Here is a 21,115-nt window from a genome sequence, read left to right as displayed (position 1 = left end):
GTTGATCGCAAGATACTATCTATCGCTAAGTGCTTTATTCTGAGGTGCTGACAGAGTCCACAAACACTACAAAATAAGTGGAAACTTCTAATTTTTTAATGTTTAGAGTAGGTAACAGGGATTGATTAAAGAGGCCTGGCCTACTCTGATTATCAGGCCCTGCCACCTGGGTGAACCCAACCTAGTTTTAGGGAATGGGGGTATGGGGCGATCACCTGAAACTCAAAGATATAGCAGGGGAGAGTGGGCCTGGTGAGGTTACTTCTTGATTTGCAGTAATGTGAAGACCGAAGAGGAGGAATTTCTGGAGAAACAGAATTGGATGGCCAATGGCATTTTAAGAACAGACTCAGTCATCTCAGGCAAGAAGTCACTTGACTCTGTGCTTGCAGGCCCTTCATTCTACTGCGACAAGTGGAGAGTCCTTCTGGGACCATTGTTAACCACAAGAGACAGGGCTTCCCCAGACACATAGTACCAATCCTCACATCCTCCTCAACTCAAGCTGTGGTTGGATCAAGAGTTCAGGAAATCTGCTTGCCTCTGGTGACATCCTGGAACTATTCGACCAGACTTGATTCTCCGTCATGCTTTTGTTGCTGTTAAAACAATGCTAATACTTCCACAGAGTGAGCAGCAAATAGATATATCTCTGGCTTTTAGGCCACTGACATGTTACTGCTTTATCACCAGGTTTCACGTTTGTTGTTTACATCTTTGAAAGGTCCCAAGGAGCTGCTCAGAAAACTCAGTGATCATGATTCAGAGAAGTCTGGGTAACCCAATGCCACGCTTGGGTACAATCTGTCATAAAAGAATATGGAGCAACTTCATGGGCTAAATTTTCACTGGGTGCCCTACAGCTTAATCATGCAAAATCCACTGATGATAAAACAAATAGAATCCCAAGCTACTAAATCACAATGCAAACTGGGTGCTTTATAAGCCAAGGTGACAATACGGTGTTTTAAGAGTCGGGGAGAGTGGGGTGCAAATCTTGGCTTGGCAAGTCTCAGTCCAGTCAGTACTCATTCCTTTTTATAAAGGTATTTTGACAACTAGAATTTCCCTGGTTAGAGGGATGAAGAGCCTGCCTCGCTCATTTAATCAAAATGTAGGTCACTGGGAGTCGTTTCCCCAGAAAAGGTTCCTACACAGCTTTAGAACATGGTGAGTTAGGCCTTCCTGAAGAGTTATTTCTGGCTATGTTCTGGAGAAATGCAAGCTCTTCTTGGCCATATGTGCCTTGGGTAGGCATGTTGAACCTGCTCCTAGAGGGTCAGTTCCTAGCTCAGTGCCATGTGCCATCTCCTCCTGCAACGTGAACTGATGGACAAAGAAGAGGAAATCCCAGTTCTTAAGAACGTAGTTTACTAACCTTTCACCCCCTGGTTGGTGGTGAGGCACCTTCCTTTGCCAGGGATTAAAACAAAACTCCATTAAGAGGGAAACACACCAGAGAACTGAGTGCCTTGACCATTTCACTCCTCTGAAGCCAGGAACTCCAATGACTTGGAGGCTAGATTCTGTAAGATGTTGGCCAGGGATGAATTCTAACTAAAAACTCAGTTCCTTTCCCATGGTCCAGATACTACATGGTTGGATGCAAAGCTGAGAACCAGCTAACATAACCTCAGGCCTATGGTTGGAAGACACAGACCAACAGGGGTGTTTCCTGGAGTGGCTGATATGTGATTGAAAGCATGCATGCCGCCTGGGCTCCTGCCTCTGGCTGGTACACAGCCATTTAACTTCATCTGGGCTGTTTCTGACGGACATGCCAATGGAGGTCCCAGACTAGAAAGTTATTCTCTTATGCAGTGTGAGAAAGATAAAGATGATTTTACTACACGCTGGAACTGACTTCCTTGCCAAGTGTGGGAATCCTGATATTTGCTCACTCAACATTTATTGAATGCCTATAATGGGGGCTAGGCGTGGCCCTGCCATCAAGGAATTTTTAATACAAAAAAACAGGTAACTCACAAAAAATTTATAAAAGTCGCAGGACAAGTGCTAAGTCTACTCAAAGTTCTGCGGGGGGAGGGGGCGGGGGGGGAGGATGGGCACAGAACAATGGGCATTTGGGTTTGCCTTGGGGAGTGGGATAGCTTCACAGTAGCATTGGTCCGGGAGTCACTGGGCAGATCATAATGAGGAAGCCATCTCAGGAAGCAGGAGCAGTGCATAAGCAAAGCAGAGATGCAAGAGAGCATTCTAGGCCAAGCAAAGGCTTGGGTGAATTCTAGAGAAGAGCTTAGACATAAGACGGGACAAATAGGCAAGGGTCAGATGATTGGGATTTCTAATGCCGAACCAAGGAGAGTCAACCTTGGCTTGGGTGATGAGAAACTGTTGAAATCTGAGCAGTAGAGGCACAATCAGATGAGTATGTAAGAATGATGATGGCTGTCGATGTAAAGGCTGGGCTGGATGAAGTGGGAGTGGAGGCCAGGAGATGAATCCAAGCTCAGGAGGGCAGTGGCAGAGGAGAAGGATAGTATGTAAATCCACAGCACTTGAAGGTTAAGGAAGTACAGGGAATAAGGGAGAGAAAGGAGCCTAAAATTGTTCCTCTGAGTAGGTGTGGTAGGAAAGTACAGGGGAGCATCAGATTTGGGGTAAGAGGAGAGAGATGGTGAACTCCACTTTTGGTCAGCTGAGTGTCATCACCTTTGAGCCATCCAGGTGGAGAAGTCAACTGGTCAAAACCTCTGAAGAGGGGGCTGAGCTGGAGAACCACTTTCCTTGTCAGTAGCACATGGTAGTTGTTTTAGCCACGGAAGTGGGTGAGATTACTCAGGGAAGAGGGGAGAGCCAAGGTGGAGCCCTGGGAGCACCAGGCTTTTAGGGGAAGGTGAGCGAAGAGAAGCCCATGAAGGAAACTGACAAGGGCAAAGGGTAGGAAGTTTCTGGGAGAAAGCAGCACCATCCATGTGTGGACAGTGGACTCCCATGCCACAGTGTCCATCCTTATGAAGCTCCTCTATGTCTTGCTGCAGTCCACGGTGGTTTATCTTCTCATGGGCGTTTTTGATAATAGTGCTTCACCCATCTTTTATACGCTGGTATGTCTACCTGTTGGTCTTTACCAATGGGTCAAGTTTCCAATTACGCTTTCTATTTACCTTTTAGAGTTTGGGTAAATCAGCCCCCGAGAGGCTTTGTGGTGCATATTACAGCTCACACAGAAGCTGGGCTCCAGTTAGAACTTGGGCTGCTTTGCTCAAGTGCCTGCTGCTGGAATGGCTGAAAATATCATTCAGGTCAACAAGCCATGCAGCACCTGCCCCACAAACAAGGAGGTCCCACACGAGAGAAACATGGAACCAATATTGCAGAAGAGCTCAATATGGGGAATGATGTAAAGGGTATAGGGAGTAAGGCATCCCTGGAAGACAGAACCATGAACAGCCGCCTTTTCCACAAGAGGCTTCACTGTGGTGGTCCTGGTACCTGCAAATGGAAGAGCAACTCCCATTCGCCATGGAGAGCCAGGCTAATCTCAAACAACTCCCTCTCTCTCTCCAAGACATGACTACATCCTTGGTCTTTGAGGGAGAAGAACCAATGTAGGAGCAAGAAGGGACTAACTCTTCAGGGTTGAAGCAAGAAGGAAAACATGTCTTTCGAAAATGAAGAAGTCTAGCAGCACCATTAAGATAACTGAAGCCTGTCTATTTTTGGCCAGAGCGGAATGAACAGCCCCATTCTGTACCAGCCCCTGAGCAAAAGAGAGAAGATGCCTTGGTCTCGGGTCCCTGTGGAGCTGGAGCAGGCTCCGCCATCCTGGGACGTGTCCATGGTGGCCTCCGGCTTCCACGCTTGTGGGGAGCATGTGTGGGTCTTGGAAGGCACAGAGATGGTCGAGTTTGGGTAAAATACCCTCTTTGAAGTGTTTGATACAAACAGAAGGACTAAATTTCTCCCAGTTTCCATCGGCTATGACACCCGTAAGTGGTGTTCTACTCTTAGCCTGCTTTGCGTCAACAGCAGCTGGGTTCCACATTGACAGCTGTCCTTAAAGCACTTTAGCTGAAGACACACACTTTGTAAGAAATAGCAGCTGTAAGTCTCACAACCTTTAGAATTTGGGGGAATCCTGGGGATTCACTTTTCAAAGATATCAGGGCCTCTCAGCCTATCTGAAAAGAGGGAGCACAAGTCTGAGCCCATTAGGACCTATCCACACAGGTCGTATGTTGGCATTTGGGAATAAAGAAAGGGAAGTAAGTTTACTAAATCCTGGCCTTTAAGTTAGATGGATTCGAGACAGCATCTAGAAAGTCAGCATTCAGAAAATAGTAACTTGTTCCCATGACAGCCATGCTGAAAAGTGTCCCAGCCACAAAAGGGGCTGTGTCACTCCCTTGTCATCACTCACATCCTTATGACCCTCAGAAATGCTGTATTCACAACCTTTCTTACAAAGGTTTCTGATGAGTTCCTTTGTCTTACAAAAATAACACTTCTCCATATTTTGTTTTCCTCATCTCATTCTAAGAGAGGCAGAAGTTCAAAGGTCTACAGCTCAAAACCCCAAACCAGCTATTTCAGAATAGGCAATATATTTCCTTTGCTATGGAGAAAAAAAGTTTACATAAGTTTCATCTAAGAAAGGTTCTTTAGAAAAGAAAACCTGAGCCTATTTTCATGGTTCCCTCCGCTCTTAATCGCTATGTTTCTATCAAGGTTACTGGACCCAAAGGTTTCTTTTTTACCTTTATCATGTCTATATGCAAACAATGTAAGTTTAAATTACCCCTATATTTTTATACTAACGTAGTGCCACACCTCATAAGTATACCAGCCAATGTTCATTCATAATGGTGAGGCTGAAGCTCATCTCAAGAGGAACAGACCCCACCCCCCATCTCTATCCTTCTCACAGCGACAACTGCAATGAGAAAATCATGGAGCTTCTCAGTCTTAGGAGACTAAATCTATGGGCCTTACTAGCCAGAAGTCTAGTGAATTCCCCACATGAACTTCACCACAGGGAGGCAGAATGCTTACTGTGCAGGTGAGGAGGGGAGCCAGGGCTCTTAGGGAGGCTGAGCCAGGGGAGAGCATGGTGCTCTGTGGGCCTGGCTGGCGCGCCTCCACTGGAATCTTCTACAGGTGCCCACACTCAGTCGGCCGCACGCTGTCCTCCCAGTCTGTTTCTTTTCCGATTTACTCTTTGCTGTCGATGACATCACGGGCTACCCAGATGTCCCAGGCAAAAAGCTGGGCATCGTCCTAAATTCCTCATGCTCCATCCCTGTCTACATTCAATCAGTGCAATTCAATTCAGAGCTCTCTCAGGTCTATCTTACGAAGACCCCACGAACACGCTACCTTGTCTCCTTTGTTCGGCTTGGTCCAAATTCATTTTCCTCCTCAGGTACTGAAACATCCCCCACTGCCCAGCTGGCCTCCAAATCCAGAATCCCCTGCCCCTCCCCCACTTTGGTATGTCTCCCACTCTTCTGTTCAGGTCCTATTTCTAATATGTAAATCTAAGCAGTTCATTCTGCTGCTAAATTCCTTCCATGTCAGGATAAAAGCTCCAGTCTTTTGCAGTGCCTAGCATCCGGCTCGTCACTCTCCAGACATTGTTCCCATGTGCCCCTAACACACAAGCCATCGGATGATGCACTTGGTCAAGCTGTCTCATAACCATGCTTTCACGAATAATATTCCCTCTGCATAGAATGCCCTTCCCTCACCTTATATATCTGGCTAATCTGTAATCCTGCTCCGAGCTGAAGCTCCAGGCCTCTCCCCCTCCAGGAACTTTCCTTGACTTCCCTCCACTTTGAATTAGGGCCTTCTTTGCTGCCTGCCTCGACCCAGGGCAAGTCTCTGAGACAAGATGTTTTCACAGATGTGTACATGCATCAGGTCTCTGTTTGTGGCTCGCATGATAGTGAGTCCCTTGAGACAGGGACCATCTCCTTCACCTCTGTCTCCCCAATAACCAGTCCAAAGCCTCTCTCAGCAAGGGCTCCAGAAAGGCAGCTGACTTGCTGAGGACAAAAATGAAACCTGTTAATCGGTCTTTCTTCCCTCGTCTCTGTTCCCATAGAACAGCCATATCACTCATGAACAGCCCTTGCCTTCGGATAAGTCTTTAGGTGTTGGGTTTATACAAAATTTCTGAAGACATGATGCTAATAGGAGGGGCAGATGTACTTCTCCCACCAATGAAATTCTGTTCTCTATTTTCTTCTCCTTTCAGGAATTTATGGGAATGTCATTTTTTTCCCTCTTGGCCACCTGGAGGCTTTGTATGAGCAAAGGGGTAAGAGAGCACATTCTACTCATGTGATATGGAGGGGAGAAGAATAGAATTGAGTGTCAACTTAGAATCAAGAATCTTTCCCCTGGGATAAGTCACAGTGAAGCTTTTGCAAGGAACAAGGACAACTGAATTTAGAAACCACAATCAGCCTATTCCGTCCAAACATGTATTACTAGTAGCCTCCACAGGGCATGTTGAAGGGGAAACTTCCATATTACCATTCAGTGTCCCACTTCTGTTCATTAACTTCTAGTTGAGTAGCTGATCCCATGCTTCCCTGAGCCTGAGATATTAGTTTGAGATCTCTACTGCCAGGGACATCCACTCTGTGCTTCAGAGCTGACTTAAACCTTCAGGATGTGTGTTTACTATAAAAGGAAAAACAAAGCAAAGCAGGCAGATGATGTTAATCCTCTGAGAGCAGGAGCTGGTCTACTTGGGAGAGAACTTAGTGACAATCCCTGGCAGGGAACGCTGACACCAAGACAAAAAGAGGGAGAGATGGATGTTTGTGAAAAATAAAAAGGGCAAGAATGCTGGGCTGTGAGCTTTATTTCCCACTCTGGACCCAAGAGGCACATTCCTAAGGGACGATGTGTAGCCAAACCTGGCTCATCTGTCTGGATGAAAAGGAAGCCTCGGATGAACACAGCGTTTCGGCAAAGTACGCACAGCTGCTGTCAAGAAAGATGAATTCACACTAAATTAAGCTCCATTACGGGAATTTTTATTCTTTCCCCAAGGTGTGGGGTGAGGGCTGACATGCATCCCCTGGAGACTTGGAACTCCTCCAAAGTCTACTACAGATTCCTTGTTGTTCTCATAAACTGGGTGTCTAAAAAGTAGGAAAATAGCAATTAGATGATGGCATCCTGAGGTGGACCAGAAAGTAGCTTTAAAAGGCCAACACTCCTGCCAAAGGGCCAGGTCACAGAAAGGAAGAGACATGGATCCAAGAGGAAGAGCTAGCTCTCTTTAAAAGCACTTCATTTGATTTCAGATTTCATTTCTCAGAAAAATACAAATGAATTTGGAAATTTAAACCGGTGTCTGCTCTTGGACAGGGGAATCGGATGACACACTCTTAGGACTGGCTTGTTAAGGGTTGCTTCTGCGCTCTCCTGGGAGGCCATCCTGAACAGCGCTTGATGGTGGGGGTCCTCAGGGGTGGCCTTCGAGGGAAGCTGTTGCCAGGTGCAGCGGGGGAGGGGCATTCGGGTGGCATAAACACTGGCCCCGACACTCTAGAATGATGCTGTTTTCAGGTGTGGATGTTTCTACGGCTTGACCTACCAGCTGAACTGCAAATATACTTTTCCCACACATAGAACCCTCATCGTCTATTATGTTCCTTCCTTCAAATAGGTTTTGCCAGTTAATTCACTAAGGACTGTATACTTTGGGAGAAGGACCATTCAATAGGTCAGCAGAAGGTGGATATACACAGAAGAGGGTCCTCTGTTTAGTCCTGTCACCAAAGAGCCTGTTTTCTGACCACATGCCTTGGGCCTATAAAGAAAATCTTGGCTATCATATCTTATCTGTATCATTTTCAGATCGAAGAAGCTCTGAGGGGACAATTCTCACCAATTCTAAAAGAAGGAATCAAAGAAGCGGATATATGGCATGTTCCTTGAACTTTGGAATATTTTGGCTTTTATTCTAAAACAGGGATAGGACATTTATTCCATTTTTCTCTCATTCGTTTCTCTTTAAAAGCCTGCTCTCATGACTCATTTCTCACCTCGAAAGGCCAGCATGCAATGAACACACATTTACCTGCTTTGGGAGAATGTCTAAGGTATACAGAGGGCTTCACAACCAAAAACAAAGAAAGAAAACCAAGAAAAGAAAGCAAAAGGAAAAAAGAAAGAAAAGATAACGAAGCTCCTATAAGCAGACAGCAGACCCAGCATTCCTCTGGGTGAGGCCTGTGTCCTGGAGAACAACAGGCTTCCCGCAAGACCCTCCAAGCCCTTCAACGTAAAGGCCAGGCCTCCTTCCCACAGTTACCAATTAGAACTGCATGTAGCTTTCTTGGAAACCATCTGTCCAGACACTCCACTTGTCCAGATGCTCCATTTCACTCGGCAAGAAGCTAGTCCTGAGTAACCATGGCTTCTACCCATCTTGGGCCAAGCGTGGCTGAGCCTCCCATGCTACTCGTCCCCCGGGGCTCAGCTGCTTGAACACAGAACCATGTAGCATAAACTCAAACATGGGTTTTGGTAGGTCTCCAAAATTATGACACATTTCCCCGAGAACTGTGAAAGAGAAAGAAAAGAGGACACACATCCCCACCGTGCCAAAAGGAGCCATTGTTTTTGCTGCCTGTTAAACACCTTTAATGACCGATTTGTATCACCAGAGAGGGGAAAACATCAAGATGTGTCCCACCCACTCTGGGCACTCAGCACAGTATCCACCACAGATTGTGGTGGGTTGGGAGGATGCTGGCCTGAGCAGCTGGGAGGGAGGAATGCTCCAGGGAAGTGTCTTTGTGTCAGATTCATGTCCCCTGGTGGGCAAGCTCCATTTTTCAGCCTGGTGCTCACTTACAACCAGCACCTGGGCAATGGCGGGCATCTCCCTGTGCCACGCTCCTGTGGTGGGGAGGAAACTCAGTACACAGCCTCCTATGTCAACACTAGTTCTTCTCAAGGGTACGATCAGAAACAGCACAACCTCAGGACTATGCATGCCAGCAACGAGGGCACCCTCAGAGCCTCCCCTCAGCATCATAGTCCCAGGAGCACAACTAGCTCTTGTTTCTCCATCTAAGATTGTTATTAATGTGTCTCTGATGAGCATCTTTCCCTAAGGGCTTCCCAGCCCTTGAACAACTTGCATCTGAAACTACAGAATGTGCGTATCTTCTCTGAACCTACCACGGGTAATTTGGAAATCTCTATCTCCCGATGAGTATCTTTAGAAGAGGAGAGATGTACAGGGCAATGTAGGAACATTTACTTATGCTGCACAAAAGGCCTTTATCACCTGTATGCAAATCTGCTATCAGGCTTACAACACTGTCAGAGTCTCAGTGGTATTTTTTTCATGTCCCTTAAACAGATGCAGAGAAAAAGGGTTTGCAAGCTTCTTTGGATATCAAAGGAAAAGGGAGAGAGGAAAGAAAGCAACACTACGATTGTACACTAAGAGAGATTTGAAAAAAGATCCTGTGGTTTGTTTTGCTAAATTATCGACGGTTCCCTGGCCAAAGCAGTGAGGTAGAAGGCTGGAGCAGCTCAGCGTCTTTACAAACAGGGCAGAGCGAACGTACGTGCAAACAGTAGATGCTATCACCGCCAGCTGTGACACATTTAATTGTCTGCAAGTCACTGCATTCGGAAAAAAAAAAAAAGAGGGTGTTGACCTCTCTTGCTCTTCCCAGGTTTTGGCAAGAAGCCCTGGAAGGGGAATCCGAGCCCTTTCCTCCGCGGTCAGCTCCGTCAGCCTGGGGTGGGGTGGGGGGGCTCCTTCCTCTTCACTGCCTATCTCTCTTCTCACCCTCCTGATTCCATATAAAGGGATGGACTCTGTTGCCAGTGGCAGTCACTCACCTTTCATACCACTACCTTCTTCTTGGAATGTGTTACGAGCAGTGGTCTGATCTTCTAAGTGTTCACTCCCACCACTTCCTGAAGAGGCTACACTGCTTTGTGGTGACAGGGGGGCATGATCGGAGGGGAGGCACTGGGGTCCTCTAGCTCGTAAGTCCTCATGAGACATCCATCCATGTCCTAGAGGCTGGCTTGGCACATTGATGGGTGGGGTAAGGGACACAGATCGTTTCAAAGGGCTGTGGTGTGCCTGGCCTGAGAGAACTGGAAAAAAAAAAAAAATGAAATAGGTTATTCCCCCCCCTTTAGCCTGGGCCGCAGAAGAACCCACAGTACCTCTTCACCCTGAGACATGGCGCTGTCTTATTACTGCATCCGTGGGCATGGGGTGGCCCTTCCCTTCGGGGGTGATTAAAAAGGATGCTGTCTGTACCTCTGGGTGGCTTGGCCTTCTCCAGGGAGGCTACATCTAGAGTGCCCAGACCTGTGCTTTTGTGGGTTGGGATCTGGGTTTAGTTCCAACTCTAGAAATCAGGATTTGGAGTAGTAGCCCCATACATCAGGTGAGGCTTGACAGCCTGGCTAAGTGGCCATCTGCCAAGACTGAAAAGAACATGTCCTGGATAATTTTTTTTTTTTGCAGGGGAGGAAACACACAAAACCCGACATTACCCATGTCGTTAAGGGTGGACTTCTGGAAGGGCAGGCAGGCCGGTCATCGTCATTGGGGATCTTTGCTGGGCTGAGCTAGACGAAGTGGACTAGTCCTTCCAACCAGGAATCGGGGGAACCATCACCTCTGAAGGGGGTGCAGGCTCAGCCCAACACTACCAGGGGTACGGGACACAGCAGCTGTCCGTGAAAGGGCCGATTCTTTCTCTTGGCTTCGCAGGTTAACGCCAAGCTTTATACTGAAAACACTTCCAGGTAACAAGGCGTTCATTCAGAAGCCAGTGGGCTGCTCTCAGTAAGCCAGGACTGGTTTCTACCAGCGTGCTCAGCCCTTCCGTGCAGGGGGCAACATCTGCGTAGCCCCCATTTTTAATTTCTTTTCCAGAAAACCAGGAAAAAGCAACAACTCACATATAACTAGCCAAATTAAATTGAGGTCATTCAAGGCAGGGATTTAACCAAAATCAACGCCGAGGGAGCCGACGTTACCCTTGGTTGGTTTTTCTGGGCGTGTAAAGTGACAACCTTACAAAATAAGTCTATTCATAACTTTCTCTCTGAGCTGGCTACTGACAGGTCCAGTTTATTTTGACTGCTGCAGTGTTCACATGGAATTGAGCCACATGCATTTTTAAACATTTTTCAGGGAAGCCATTAAGTTCCATCTCAGGCTCTATCCCCTCCAATGAGGTATGTACCCTCCCAAGTTCGGACTAGCAATGCTTTGCTGGCGTTCATCTTTGTGCGTTTTTTAGTCAGCGGACCTGACATCCCAATGTAAGAAGTTCTGCTTTCTGTTAAACCGCATTCTGGTGGGGCAGCACCGACACAGAGACCTGAACAGCAGGCTCCCTTGCCACCCAGTTAAAAAGATAAAGACCAGAGCTGAAAGCCTGAGTGTTTGCAAAAAGTGTGTTTGGGGCAGTAGAGGTGAGGGCAGGCTGCTCCTGGTCAGCTGGCATTAACCAGGCCCTGAGAGCCATGGGGCTCACACCTCTGCTGTCAGTGTTTCCGTTTGGCTTCATGTGGCCAGAAGGGCCATCTTGTGTGTGAAAGAGGGACAATCAGAAGGGCTAGAAACTTCCTTATTAAGAAAAAAGGGAGGGAAAAAGGGAGCTGCCGCGTTTAGTATCTGTAACCTGAGAAATTTCTAATTTGGGTCAATTCTATCAAAGGCAAGGAATTATCATCTAACTTCAAAATATGCAAAGGGAACACTGTTAAAAATTTTTTTTGGATCCTAACAGGCTGAAACAGCTTGCATTTCCACTAAATTAGACTATGGAAGAAACTATTTAAAAAGGCTCCCTGGAAAATGCATTGCTACCTGGTTGGATCCGAATTAGCAAGAGAAAAAGAAAAAGAAAAAAGAAAAAGCAGAAAAAGAAAAAAAGAAAAAGGAAGCAGCAGCAAAAATGAAGAGGGAAGCCAATAGGAAGAAAAGCCAGACATCCAGAAAATTCATTTCATGCCTGTCTAAGTATTTATACAAAATTGGGCAGACTTGTTCAGGGCTGCCCCAAGTGCTGGGACTTTCCAGCTTAGATGTCTTTGCTTCCTGGTACCTCTGCAACCATTTCAGAATATCTGGTGGATGCTCTGAATGGTGCCAGCCAGGTGTGCCCAGAGGGGAAGCGGGGGCTCCTCTTCACAGCCAGGATTAGAGTGAGCCCGAAACCATAAAAACAGGCCTTGCCAAAGAGAGACGCACAGCTCAGAGCTGCTGGAACCCTTAGCATTCCACCTGGTTAGAGGCTATAACTGAATCCATAACCATGAGTGGTAACACTGCTCAGAGAGTCCCTGTTTCTGGATGTGGAGAACAATACCAGACACAGGTAGCAGTTGAATTCTGTTATTAGATGAAGCCAATTTGTTTCTTTCCACTGAAAGTTTTCTTAAAATCCATGCTCCCTCCCCACTGATGGGTGTCCTTGGGGAGGCTGTCAGTGTCCAAGGAATCTACTAAATGTTTACCTAACTTCCCAGGACTTATAGGGATTTGTTCATAGAAACCTACACCCATTTCTTCATATAACCTTGAGCTTGACCGAAACTACAGGGATTATGGCACAAACTTGGTTGGTCTTTGTCTCCAATAAAAATCAATTATACCTGAGGTACCAGGACCTTTTCCCAGGGACTTTCTACCTAAGGCCCCACCCTGTCTGTATCATAAAGATTCCCACAGCTGGCACCAAACTCAGAAATGTCCCCGTAGGAGCGAACATGCCATAGCAACCAAGCACAATGCCTCTCGTTAAGCTTCTGGTTTGGTTTGCAGAGAAGGCCGTGGATTGAGAGCCAGCGGGGGCCCACATCTACATGAAAGCCAAGTTGTACGGGGCAGACACCTCATTTCTCCAAAGGGAACTGAGGCCTGGAGGCAATACAGGCTCACCTTCCTGCGGGAAGGAGACTGGAGCAGGTGACAGGTCACCTGCCAACAAGGCCACTTTGGCGTGAAGACAAATCTTCAGGTAGAGGTAATGGTGACCGCGGAGCCGAATTTGGTATTACTTCAGGTGCTGGAGTACTTTGTTTGGCATAAAATAGCAGATGAAAGAATAAACGCCATGGACAGAAAGAGTGTGAGAAAACAGGCCACACAGCGGTGGAATGAATGAGGTGGCCCGGGGCAAAGGGTGGATGGCTGTCCCATGGCTCCTTTTTCTTTTCAACCGAAAGAACTCATCTGAAGTGGTGGTAAATAGACGAAGAATGGATATTCAGGCAAAAATAAATAAATAAAATTCCTTTCTCTATGAGTAGGGAGGGGAGAGCAGTGAAGTCAGGCTTCTGAGAAGCTCTTCACACTGTGTTAGCTGCCCCAGAATAACTCTAGCTAGAGGCAGACCTTTGGAATGTTCTCGCTTGCTGACTGCTGCACGCCAGACAACAGCAGTGCTCCATTCAGACTTAAGCTGCCCCAGAGTAATATTCAAATGATGCAGAATTAAACACACCTTGCCAAAAAAATCTCACTATTGATTAGAAGTTGGCGAGTTCCAGCTGAACCGAGGTCCTGAATTTTGTGACTTTATAATAATGAGCACTGGAGGGACAACATATTTCAGGGGGGATTCATTCTAACAATTGCCCAGGGGGGCAAAATTGTGACTCTTGCTCTTGAAAAAACTGAAGCTAAAACTTAATACTGTGTAGAGTGTATAGAGCCCGTATCGCTTATATTTTTAGGAATAGGAAATCTCAGGTATGTACACATATATATGTATGTATGGGTACCTATGACAGTAGAGTACTATAATAGTTGGAACATTTATAACTTCAAGTGAACTAAAAATAAATAATAAATATTGAGCAAGTCTAGTTGAAATATGGGAAAAGCAACTAAAAATAATCTTGCTTCAGCAGTGGAGCAGTATGATGTGAGGACAGAGGGTCTTATAATCTGGCAATAAACTCTGTCATACCTTATGATTTCTTTTTCATCTCCAAGCATCTTTCATGAGACTACTTTCAACACATTTTTAGGGGAAAATACGATACCTGGCGCTGTTCTTTTAAGTATTTTCTTGAAAGCCTGGAAATCAGATTTCTTTCCCCTTTCCTTTGACCAAACTTGACTTTGCCTTGATTTTTAGCTATTGAAATTAGGTTCAGGAAAAGACTTTTCAAGATAGACTCTTTTAAGAAAATTAGGTATAACTACTTCTCCTGCCTTCTAATATGACAAATAATGGGGTGTGTGGAAAGAGGAAGGTTTGGGATACGGGCCCAGCTTTTCCTTGGTCCACTGTTAGGTTAAGGATTGTACCCCACTGTCAAGGAGTGAAGTGATCCTCATACACAAACAGTTCGGACGACTGAAGCTCAACTCTTACACTGAAACTTTCTCCTAACAAACAGTAACGGAGATCTTTCAAAGATACGTTGCATACTCCTCTGTTTTCCTTAAATTTATACAGTGAATGCAAGTAATGCTTTAAAATTAGTATTATGAGCATAGATTAATAACATTTCAGAGCTGCAAGGCCCTGAAAGGCAATGTAATCCAATAATCCCTATGTTGTGAGCTGGGGGCCCCTGGGTAGTGGAAGGACCTGGGAATCCCTACGTGCACCGGTTAGTAGATGAGACGCTGTGCTATACGTGGTTTTTATACGTATGTAGAGAGTATTAAAATTAATAAAATATAAATTCATTTATATTTGCTGAATTCATAGCTCTTTTTGTCATTTTTTTCATCATCAGATTTGAAGTACAATTATTGTTTTACGGGGATCCCAGTTTTTTGTTAAAAACTGAGGCCCAAACTCAATAAATGATAGAGATGACTGCTATTCTCTGCTGTGTTTGCTGAGCTCCACGGGGAACCTAGTGGCCTCGGGAACTCGTATGCTTAAAGTCCTCTGGTGCCTTTCACAGTTACACTACCTCCTCAAGTTCACTCCACCACCAGGTCTCATTGCTACCACTGTGAGTTTCCACCTATCTCCAGGCTCAGCATTTGCCCTGGAGTCTAGAAGCTAGACTGCTGAAGCTGATTTCCTTTTGAATAAGGGCATTAAGTACACCCATACTCCTAATGTCATTCTCTTTCATCAAACCCAATAACCTGTCTTCTCAACCCAAGGTTGGGCTCTGCAGCCTCATCAGGCCCTCATGAGTTCAGCCACATAGACATGATTTGCAATTTCACTCTTCTTTCTTCTTAAGCCAGTCTCTCCATTTCTAATTCAAGAAGTTCACCTTCACAGAAATACTTAATGCTTTGTTAATTTTTCAAATTCTAGACACTCATGTGACAGAATTCAATCTAATTGCTAGTATGACTAAACTTTACAAAAACAACTCATTCTAATTTAGGGATTTTAAAAAATAGAATGAGGAAATCAAATATTTACATATTATTTTAAAATATTAACTTAGAATTTCTTTCCTGAATGAAAAGGTCCAGGTCAATTCCCTACTCGGGTGATACATGTTACGTGTGTCAACAGGCTATGAAAAAGCACGGGGAATATTCTACTTACATGTTGCTAATGGTGTACTTTAACAATATTTTCTAGACCTACTCCCAAAAGAAATTCAGAAGCATCAGTAGAACCTTTGGTGAATACACCAATTTGAGAGTTTTGCTGCAGGAGGTGGTTTGATACTTGTCAAGTTTAAAGGAGAAAAAGCTCAAGCCATTGCCAGCTATAAAATAGCTATGGCTATTGTTTCAAAGTTACTGGGGAGAGTGTTTCTGTTCATTCCCTTAGTTTAGGCCTGCTTAACAGGCATCTTTCGGGTGCCATCCCAAGAGTTTCTTCTGAGAACACTGATTTCAGAGCATCTAAGGAACTGTTACTGAAGGCTTTCCATTTTCAAAGAGTAGAGTTCTGCTAACACCACTTATGCATAATTCTAGGCATCTGCTTTTTAAAAAAGCCAACATCTTTGAGTAAGGCTCAGTGGCGAAATGACATTAGACCCTCGATTCCTCTTCTTTAGTTGGTTTTGTGGTGCCACAACCAGTAATCTGAGGCCCTGTGGTGGGAATCTTTGGGGAAGAAAAGATTAATAGTACTGCAAGAATACATAAAAAAAAAAAAACTTGGGTATTTAATCAGTGACATCATGCAAAAAAAAGACAACACCAGTCACATTCATGGCCAAGAACAGATTTGTGTCGGGGGTTGGAGGGGGAAGGGAATATTAATTATTACGGTTAAAATTAACATGCTCCATCTCATTGCTTCAGGGAATAGATTAAAAGCAAATCTGAAAGGTTATATGCCTCAACTCTGCATGCTTGTGCTCTGCTTCTTGTCCAAAAGTTTGGAAAACCAGTGCTCACAACATCTGGACACCAGAAGATGATTCCCCCAAACAGCTTTAGACTCCACCTCATCCTGGGGGAAGAAGAAAGAGCATGCTACAAAGCAAAGATGTAGGGGGCGGACCGGGTGTTCCCAACAAGCCCAGGGAGGAAGCCACACGCTCTCTGAAGAGAAAGTATACACTCGCCTATGCAACAAAACAAAACAAATGGAGGCTCTAGAAGAAGACAGAGCTGCAAAGAACATGCCAACAAGGCTGACAAATACACACTGCCAAATCTCTTTTTCCCTGTTCAGTCTCATTTTCATACCATATTTAAGTGAACGCATTCTGACGCAGGGAAAAGCACCTGGAGAGGTTTTTCCATGATGTGAGTCCTTGTCACTGGTGTCAGCCCTTATTACTCCACAGAAGGCTTGGCCTTTGGGCAGAGCAAAGATGTATGTTTCTGCCTTCACATTATCACTTAAACATTTAGGCTTTTAAGAAGTAAATTAGAATGTTTCTGGCAGACTTTTATTGCTGCATTAATCTTTTGTACATTTCATTTGTCCTCTTTTGTCAGTTTCTATAATGGCAAAACTGGGTGTCATCCAGTAGAAAATCCATTTTAGAAAACTGCTGTTTGACTTTACATTGTCATTATTTATAAGTTAGACAAGAAGCCAATATATACATTTTATAGAAATCAGTAGAATCTTACAAGTTGAACTTCAAATCAAGCAGTCCTAAAAGGAAACTGCCCAAATCCTCTCATTCCATTCTATCAAAACCAATGACACCAACTATGGAAGTAACTTGACACCACTGAAGCAGATGTTTCAGCCAATTTGAGGGACTGTGGAATCAACCCAGCCATTTGTAAGGTTCCTGTATATTGGGTTCACTTCTACTTTCTTGAAATATTTTCCTTTTCATATCTATAGTTATATCTATATGTGCTTAACCCTTAGGCTTCTTAGACCTTATGTTTGTCCGTGGAATTTCTACTCATGTGGTGAGTGAAGAGTTTAGACAGAGTTGCAGAATTTGAATCATTTTGATTATGACACCAAGTAAAGAAAATATTTGAGCCAAGCAAGTGGCTAGGAGTGGACTGAAGCAGCTATTTCCTTTTTTGTTTACCAGTGTGTCCATAAAAATGCTCCAGTCACTGTGTTTAAGGAAGAGACTAGAGAAACTCAGAAAGTTAGATGTTTGATGACAAAACTACCCTCCTACCCCTTTCTTAAAAGATAACTCTCAAATTGTAATCACTGTTACCTCAGCTCACATGTCTATCCAAGAAGTGCTTCTTAGGTTTACAAAATGCACTGTCCATCCTGTGTTTAACACTCCCCAGCTGCTGACTGATGCGGGTACCAGCAAAGCAATCCAAGTTTGGAACTGCAATAGCCAGGGTTTCATGACTGAGCAACCAAACCCCCCCTCAGAGCATCAATCCCAAGGCCACTACCAGAGTCACTGAACAAATCATCAGGGTATCCTTTTGCATCTTGACACCACCAGCAGCACTTGTCCAGAGGAGAAGGGGGTCACACTTAAAAGGGGCTTACAAAGGATACTTTGGAGTCTTGTCTACTAACTCCTGTCTTGAGCTGAACTACTGGCAAAGTCTTCACTGCCACTGGAGCTTAAAAGGCTCCCAGATAAGAGGGCAAGGTGGCTCTTAAATGCAACAGCACTGATTAGGCAAGGACTGGCATCATTAGAAGATGCCGAAATCCTACTGCCATCAGGGTCTCTACTCAGCACCAGCCAAACGCAGGACCGGTGCCAGGATTTCAGAGTGTGAAACTCTGAACTTGGCCTTGATTAAGCAGCAATCTTTTTTCTTTTCTTTCTAGTGTTAGGAGACGGGTTATAAATAATTAGAAATGTATTATGCAGTCCTGACTAATTCTTAACTTAGTTCCTTGATAGAAGAATGAGAACTGGAGATTCTCAGCATTTCGGCCGGCAATTTACTGATGAGGGAATTGGTTCTTGTTTTCATTAAAGCATTCAATCAAATGTCAAGTGTAACAATACACATAAATGACCATTCAAGAAAAAAAACCCCACAATTTGAGCTTACACTGCTAATTAGATTATTTGGGGGGGGGTGTTAATTAAGAGAAATTGGATGGTTTGGGTTCTCCTGGTTTCTTAATTATATTTGATTGCATCACCATGTGATTCAAGACAAGCTATTGAGGCTTCACGCATCCCAATTCCCACCTTCTCTTCACCTTCAGCCTCTTCTCAAATTCTAAACGGTCACAACCTGACCCTGTGGGTGCTGGGACACAGTGAGATTGGTACTGTGTTTGTAAAATTGATTTACTGCGGTCTGTAATTACACATAACGATTTGAATTTTTGACTTGGCACCGCATTTTTCATTTAAACCGGACCGTTCTTCTCTATCCCAGAGAAACAGCGTTTACGTAATTGCTCTCAACTCATCGACTTGGGTATTATAAATCAGTCCTGCAATAAAAGACTTCCAGAGACACTGCAAGCATGAGGTTCCTGGCATAATTCAGGCCCCAGGACTGTTCTAGTTTAAGGACAGGAATTGAACAGCATTCATTTCTTATTGGGTACGAGATGGGGAGGGCTGTCTGGAGCCTTAAGATCCGGGCAGCAAAGAGAACAGGCTGTAGGGCGATCAGGGGGGCTGGGCTGACCCCAGACAGCCAGCTCAGATCCATAGGTCTCTTTGCTTGTCTACTTCTATGTCCACCTTGACCTGCATACAAACTATACAGTGTGTGTTCCTCTATTATGTCTTATATATCACTGATCCTCCGTATTCACAGATTCTGTATTTGCGAATTCACCTATTTGCTAAAAATTTCTTGTAACCAAAAATGAACATTCGCAGCATTCTCATCGTCATTCACGGACCTGTGCAGACTGGCAAAAAATGAGTCCTTGGAGCACGTGTTCCTGGCTGGAGTTGAACAGGCCTTGTTGCTCAGCCTTCCCATGTCAGTTCTCATACTGTAAACCAGTGTCCTTTACAAGGTTGTTCAGTGCCATGTTTTTCTAACTTCGCTGTTTTTCGTTTGTGATTTACTGTTTAAAATTGCCCCCAAGTGTAGGGCTGGTGTGCTGGCTAGTGTTGCTCAGTGCAAGAGGCTGTGATGTGCTTTAGGGAGAAAACACATGTATTGGACAAGTTTTGTTTAGCATGAGTAAGAGTGCTGTTGGCCTTGAATGCAGATATTAATGAATCAACAATATGTATTAAATAAGATGTCTTTAAACATATATAAAATAATGTTATGTATTGATAGGTCAATGAAAATGTCATGAGGTTTGCAGGAACCTAGCCTAGTATTTCCCCTAGCAGCAGGGGGGTTCAGTGTTCGCTAATTCAGTGTCCACAGGGACTTCATAGAACATCAGCACTGCAACTAATGAGAACTGACTAATATAGATATGGAAAAAATTCTTCATTCCATCCTCCATCCTGGAGCATTTTTGTCTTAGGCTAGCAGTTCTCAACCTTGGCTGCACATTCAACCCCTCTGGAGCCTTAAAAAAAATCCCAATGCCCAGATCCCAGCCCAGACCAAGTAACTGAAAATCCCTGTAATGGAGTCAGAGCATTCATACTTTCTCATGCACATGAGTGGTTTTAATGGCTAGCCAGGCTGAGAACCACCATCCTGGGCTGTCTTCTTACCTCAGTGTTCCCCTCAAACTCTGCCCACATCCTGGACATTGAAAACCTCCCCAGGTTGGCCGCCTGGTCTTAATAAAATGCCCCCAAAGAATGGGCATTTTTTTACTCTTTAAGTCACTTCAAAAGAAAACATACACATCATCGCTTTCGCTTCACATGCAGAATTCTGCTCAGCCTCTTCAGTCCAGGATTTTATCACTCTTGTCCTGCCCTCCAGGTAAAATAGATATTTTGGAACCAGAATTCCAACGTGAATGATATCTGGGCAGAAATTTCTGAAGACTCCCTATACAATGTTTTGACTCCTGGGCAATAGTGCCTGCCTCTTGCTGTGGCCATTTCATCCTTGCTAGGCAGGAAGAGAGGGTCAGGGGTCAGCCTCAGGCTCTCTCTGGACATGAATCAGCTGCAGAAAGCTCTGAGTACATTTTCTCTTGGTCTGGAAATTCGGGAGGTGAGAGCATAACTGATTCACAAACAGCAAAAAATGTGTTCTAGACCCATGGACCAGTTGCATCAGCAACATCTGGGAACTTGTTAGAAAGGCTGGACTCTTAGGCCTCACCCCAGACCCAGAATTAGGACCTGCATTTTAAGATCCCAAGAGATTCGTGTGCACATTCAAGGTTAAGATGTACTGGCTACACACCCAGCTCTGACTTACTGGCTTGACACCTGTTCTGTTGACACTGGGGGAGGCATCATCTACATCAAATGCAGCCTACTGAAGTAAGAATTTGGGATTTGGGTTGGAAGACATATGGCCATTCTGTGCCTCAGTTTTCTCCAGCAGTAGCTATCAAAGGCTCCATCATAAGATTGCTGAAAAATTAAATCATTTACTGTACATGAAAGTGTTTTTTAAACTGTAAAGTCCTACAGAAATATTAGTTGTTAGTCGTCAGAGTAAGAATAAACCAATATAAACCAACACTGCTAACTGAAAGATCAACTCAAAGTACTAGTCAGTCTAATGATATTCATAGAGCATTTTCAGTGTATTATGTGCAGTATGAAAAATATCTCTGATTGCTTGATAGTGTTTCACAGATTTACAAGAGATGAATTTTCTACCATGGCCTGTTATACCAAAAGAAGTGTCTTCCTTGTTTTTTCAGAATTCTTATCT

General features: G+C 44.6%; 1 protein-coding gene across 3 annotated transcripts in view; it reads right to left on the bottom strand.

Annotated features, from left to right (window-relative positions):
- SAMD4A (sterile alpha motif domain containing 4A) overlaps positions 1-21,115 on the bottom strand; it is a gene marked incomplete at its 5' end in the record, with an annotated part of 229,801 nt that overhangs the window by 40,013 nt on the left and 168,673 nt on the right. For 2 of the 3 annotated variants that reach the window (XM_079701092.1, XM_079701093.1), the window contains one exon: positions 9,850-10,113. The exons of the other annotated variant lie outside the window; for it this stretch is intronic. In XM_079701092.1, the coding sequence (XP_079557218.1) occupies positions 9,850-10,113 (264 nt within the window). The remainder of the gene's footprint in view (positions 1-9,849; positions 10,114-21,115) is intronic. 3 annotated transcript variants of the gene reach the window in all.

This window comes from Hyperoodon ampullatus, assembly GCF_949752795.1.
Source record: "Hyperoodon ampullatus genome assembly, chromosome: 3".
NCBI classification, from domain to species: domain Eukaryota; kingdom Metazoa; phylum Chordata; class Mammalia; order Artiodactyla; family Ziphiidae; genus Hyperoodon; species Hyperoodon ampullatus.
The sequence above is the reverse complement of the archived record's forward strand: the minus strand, read 5'-3'. Positions and strand labels throughout refer to the sequence as shown.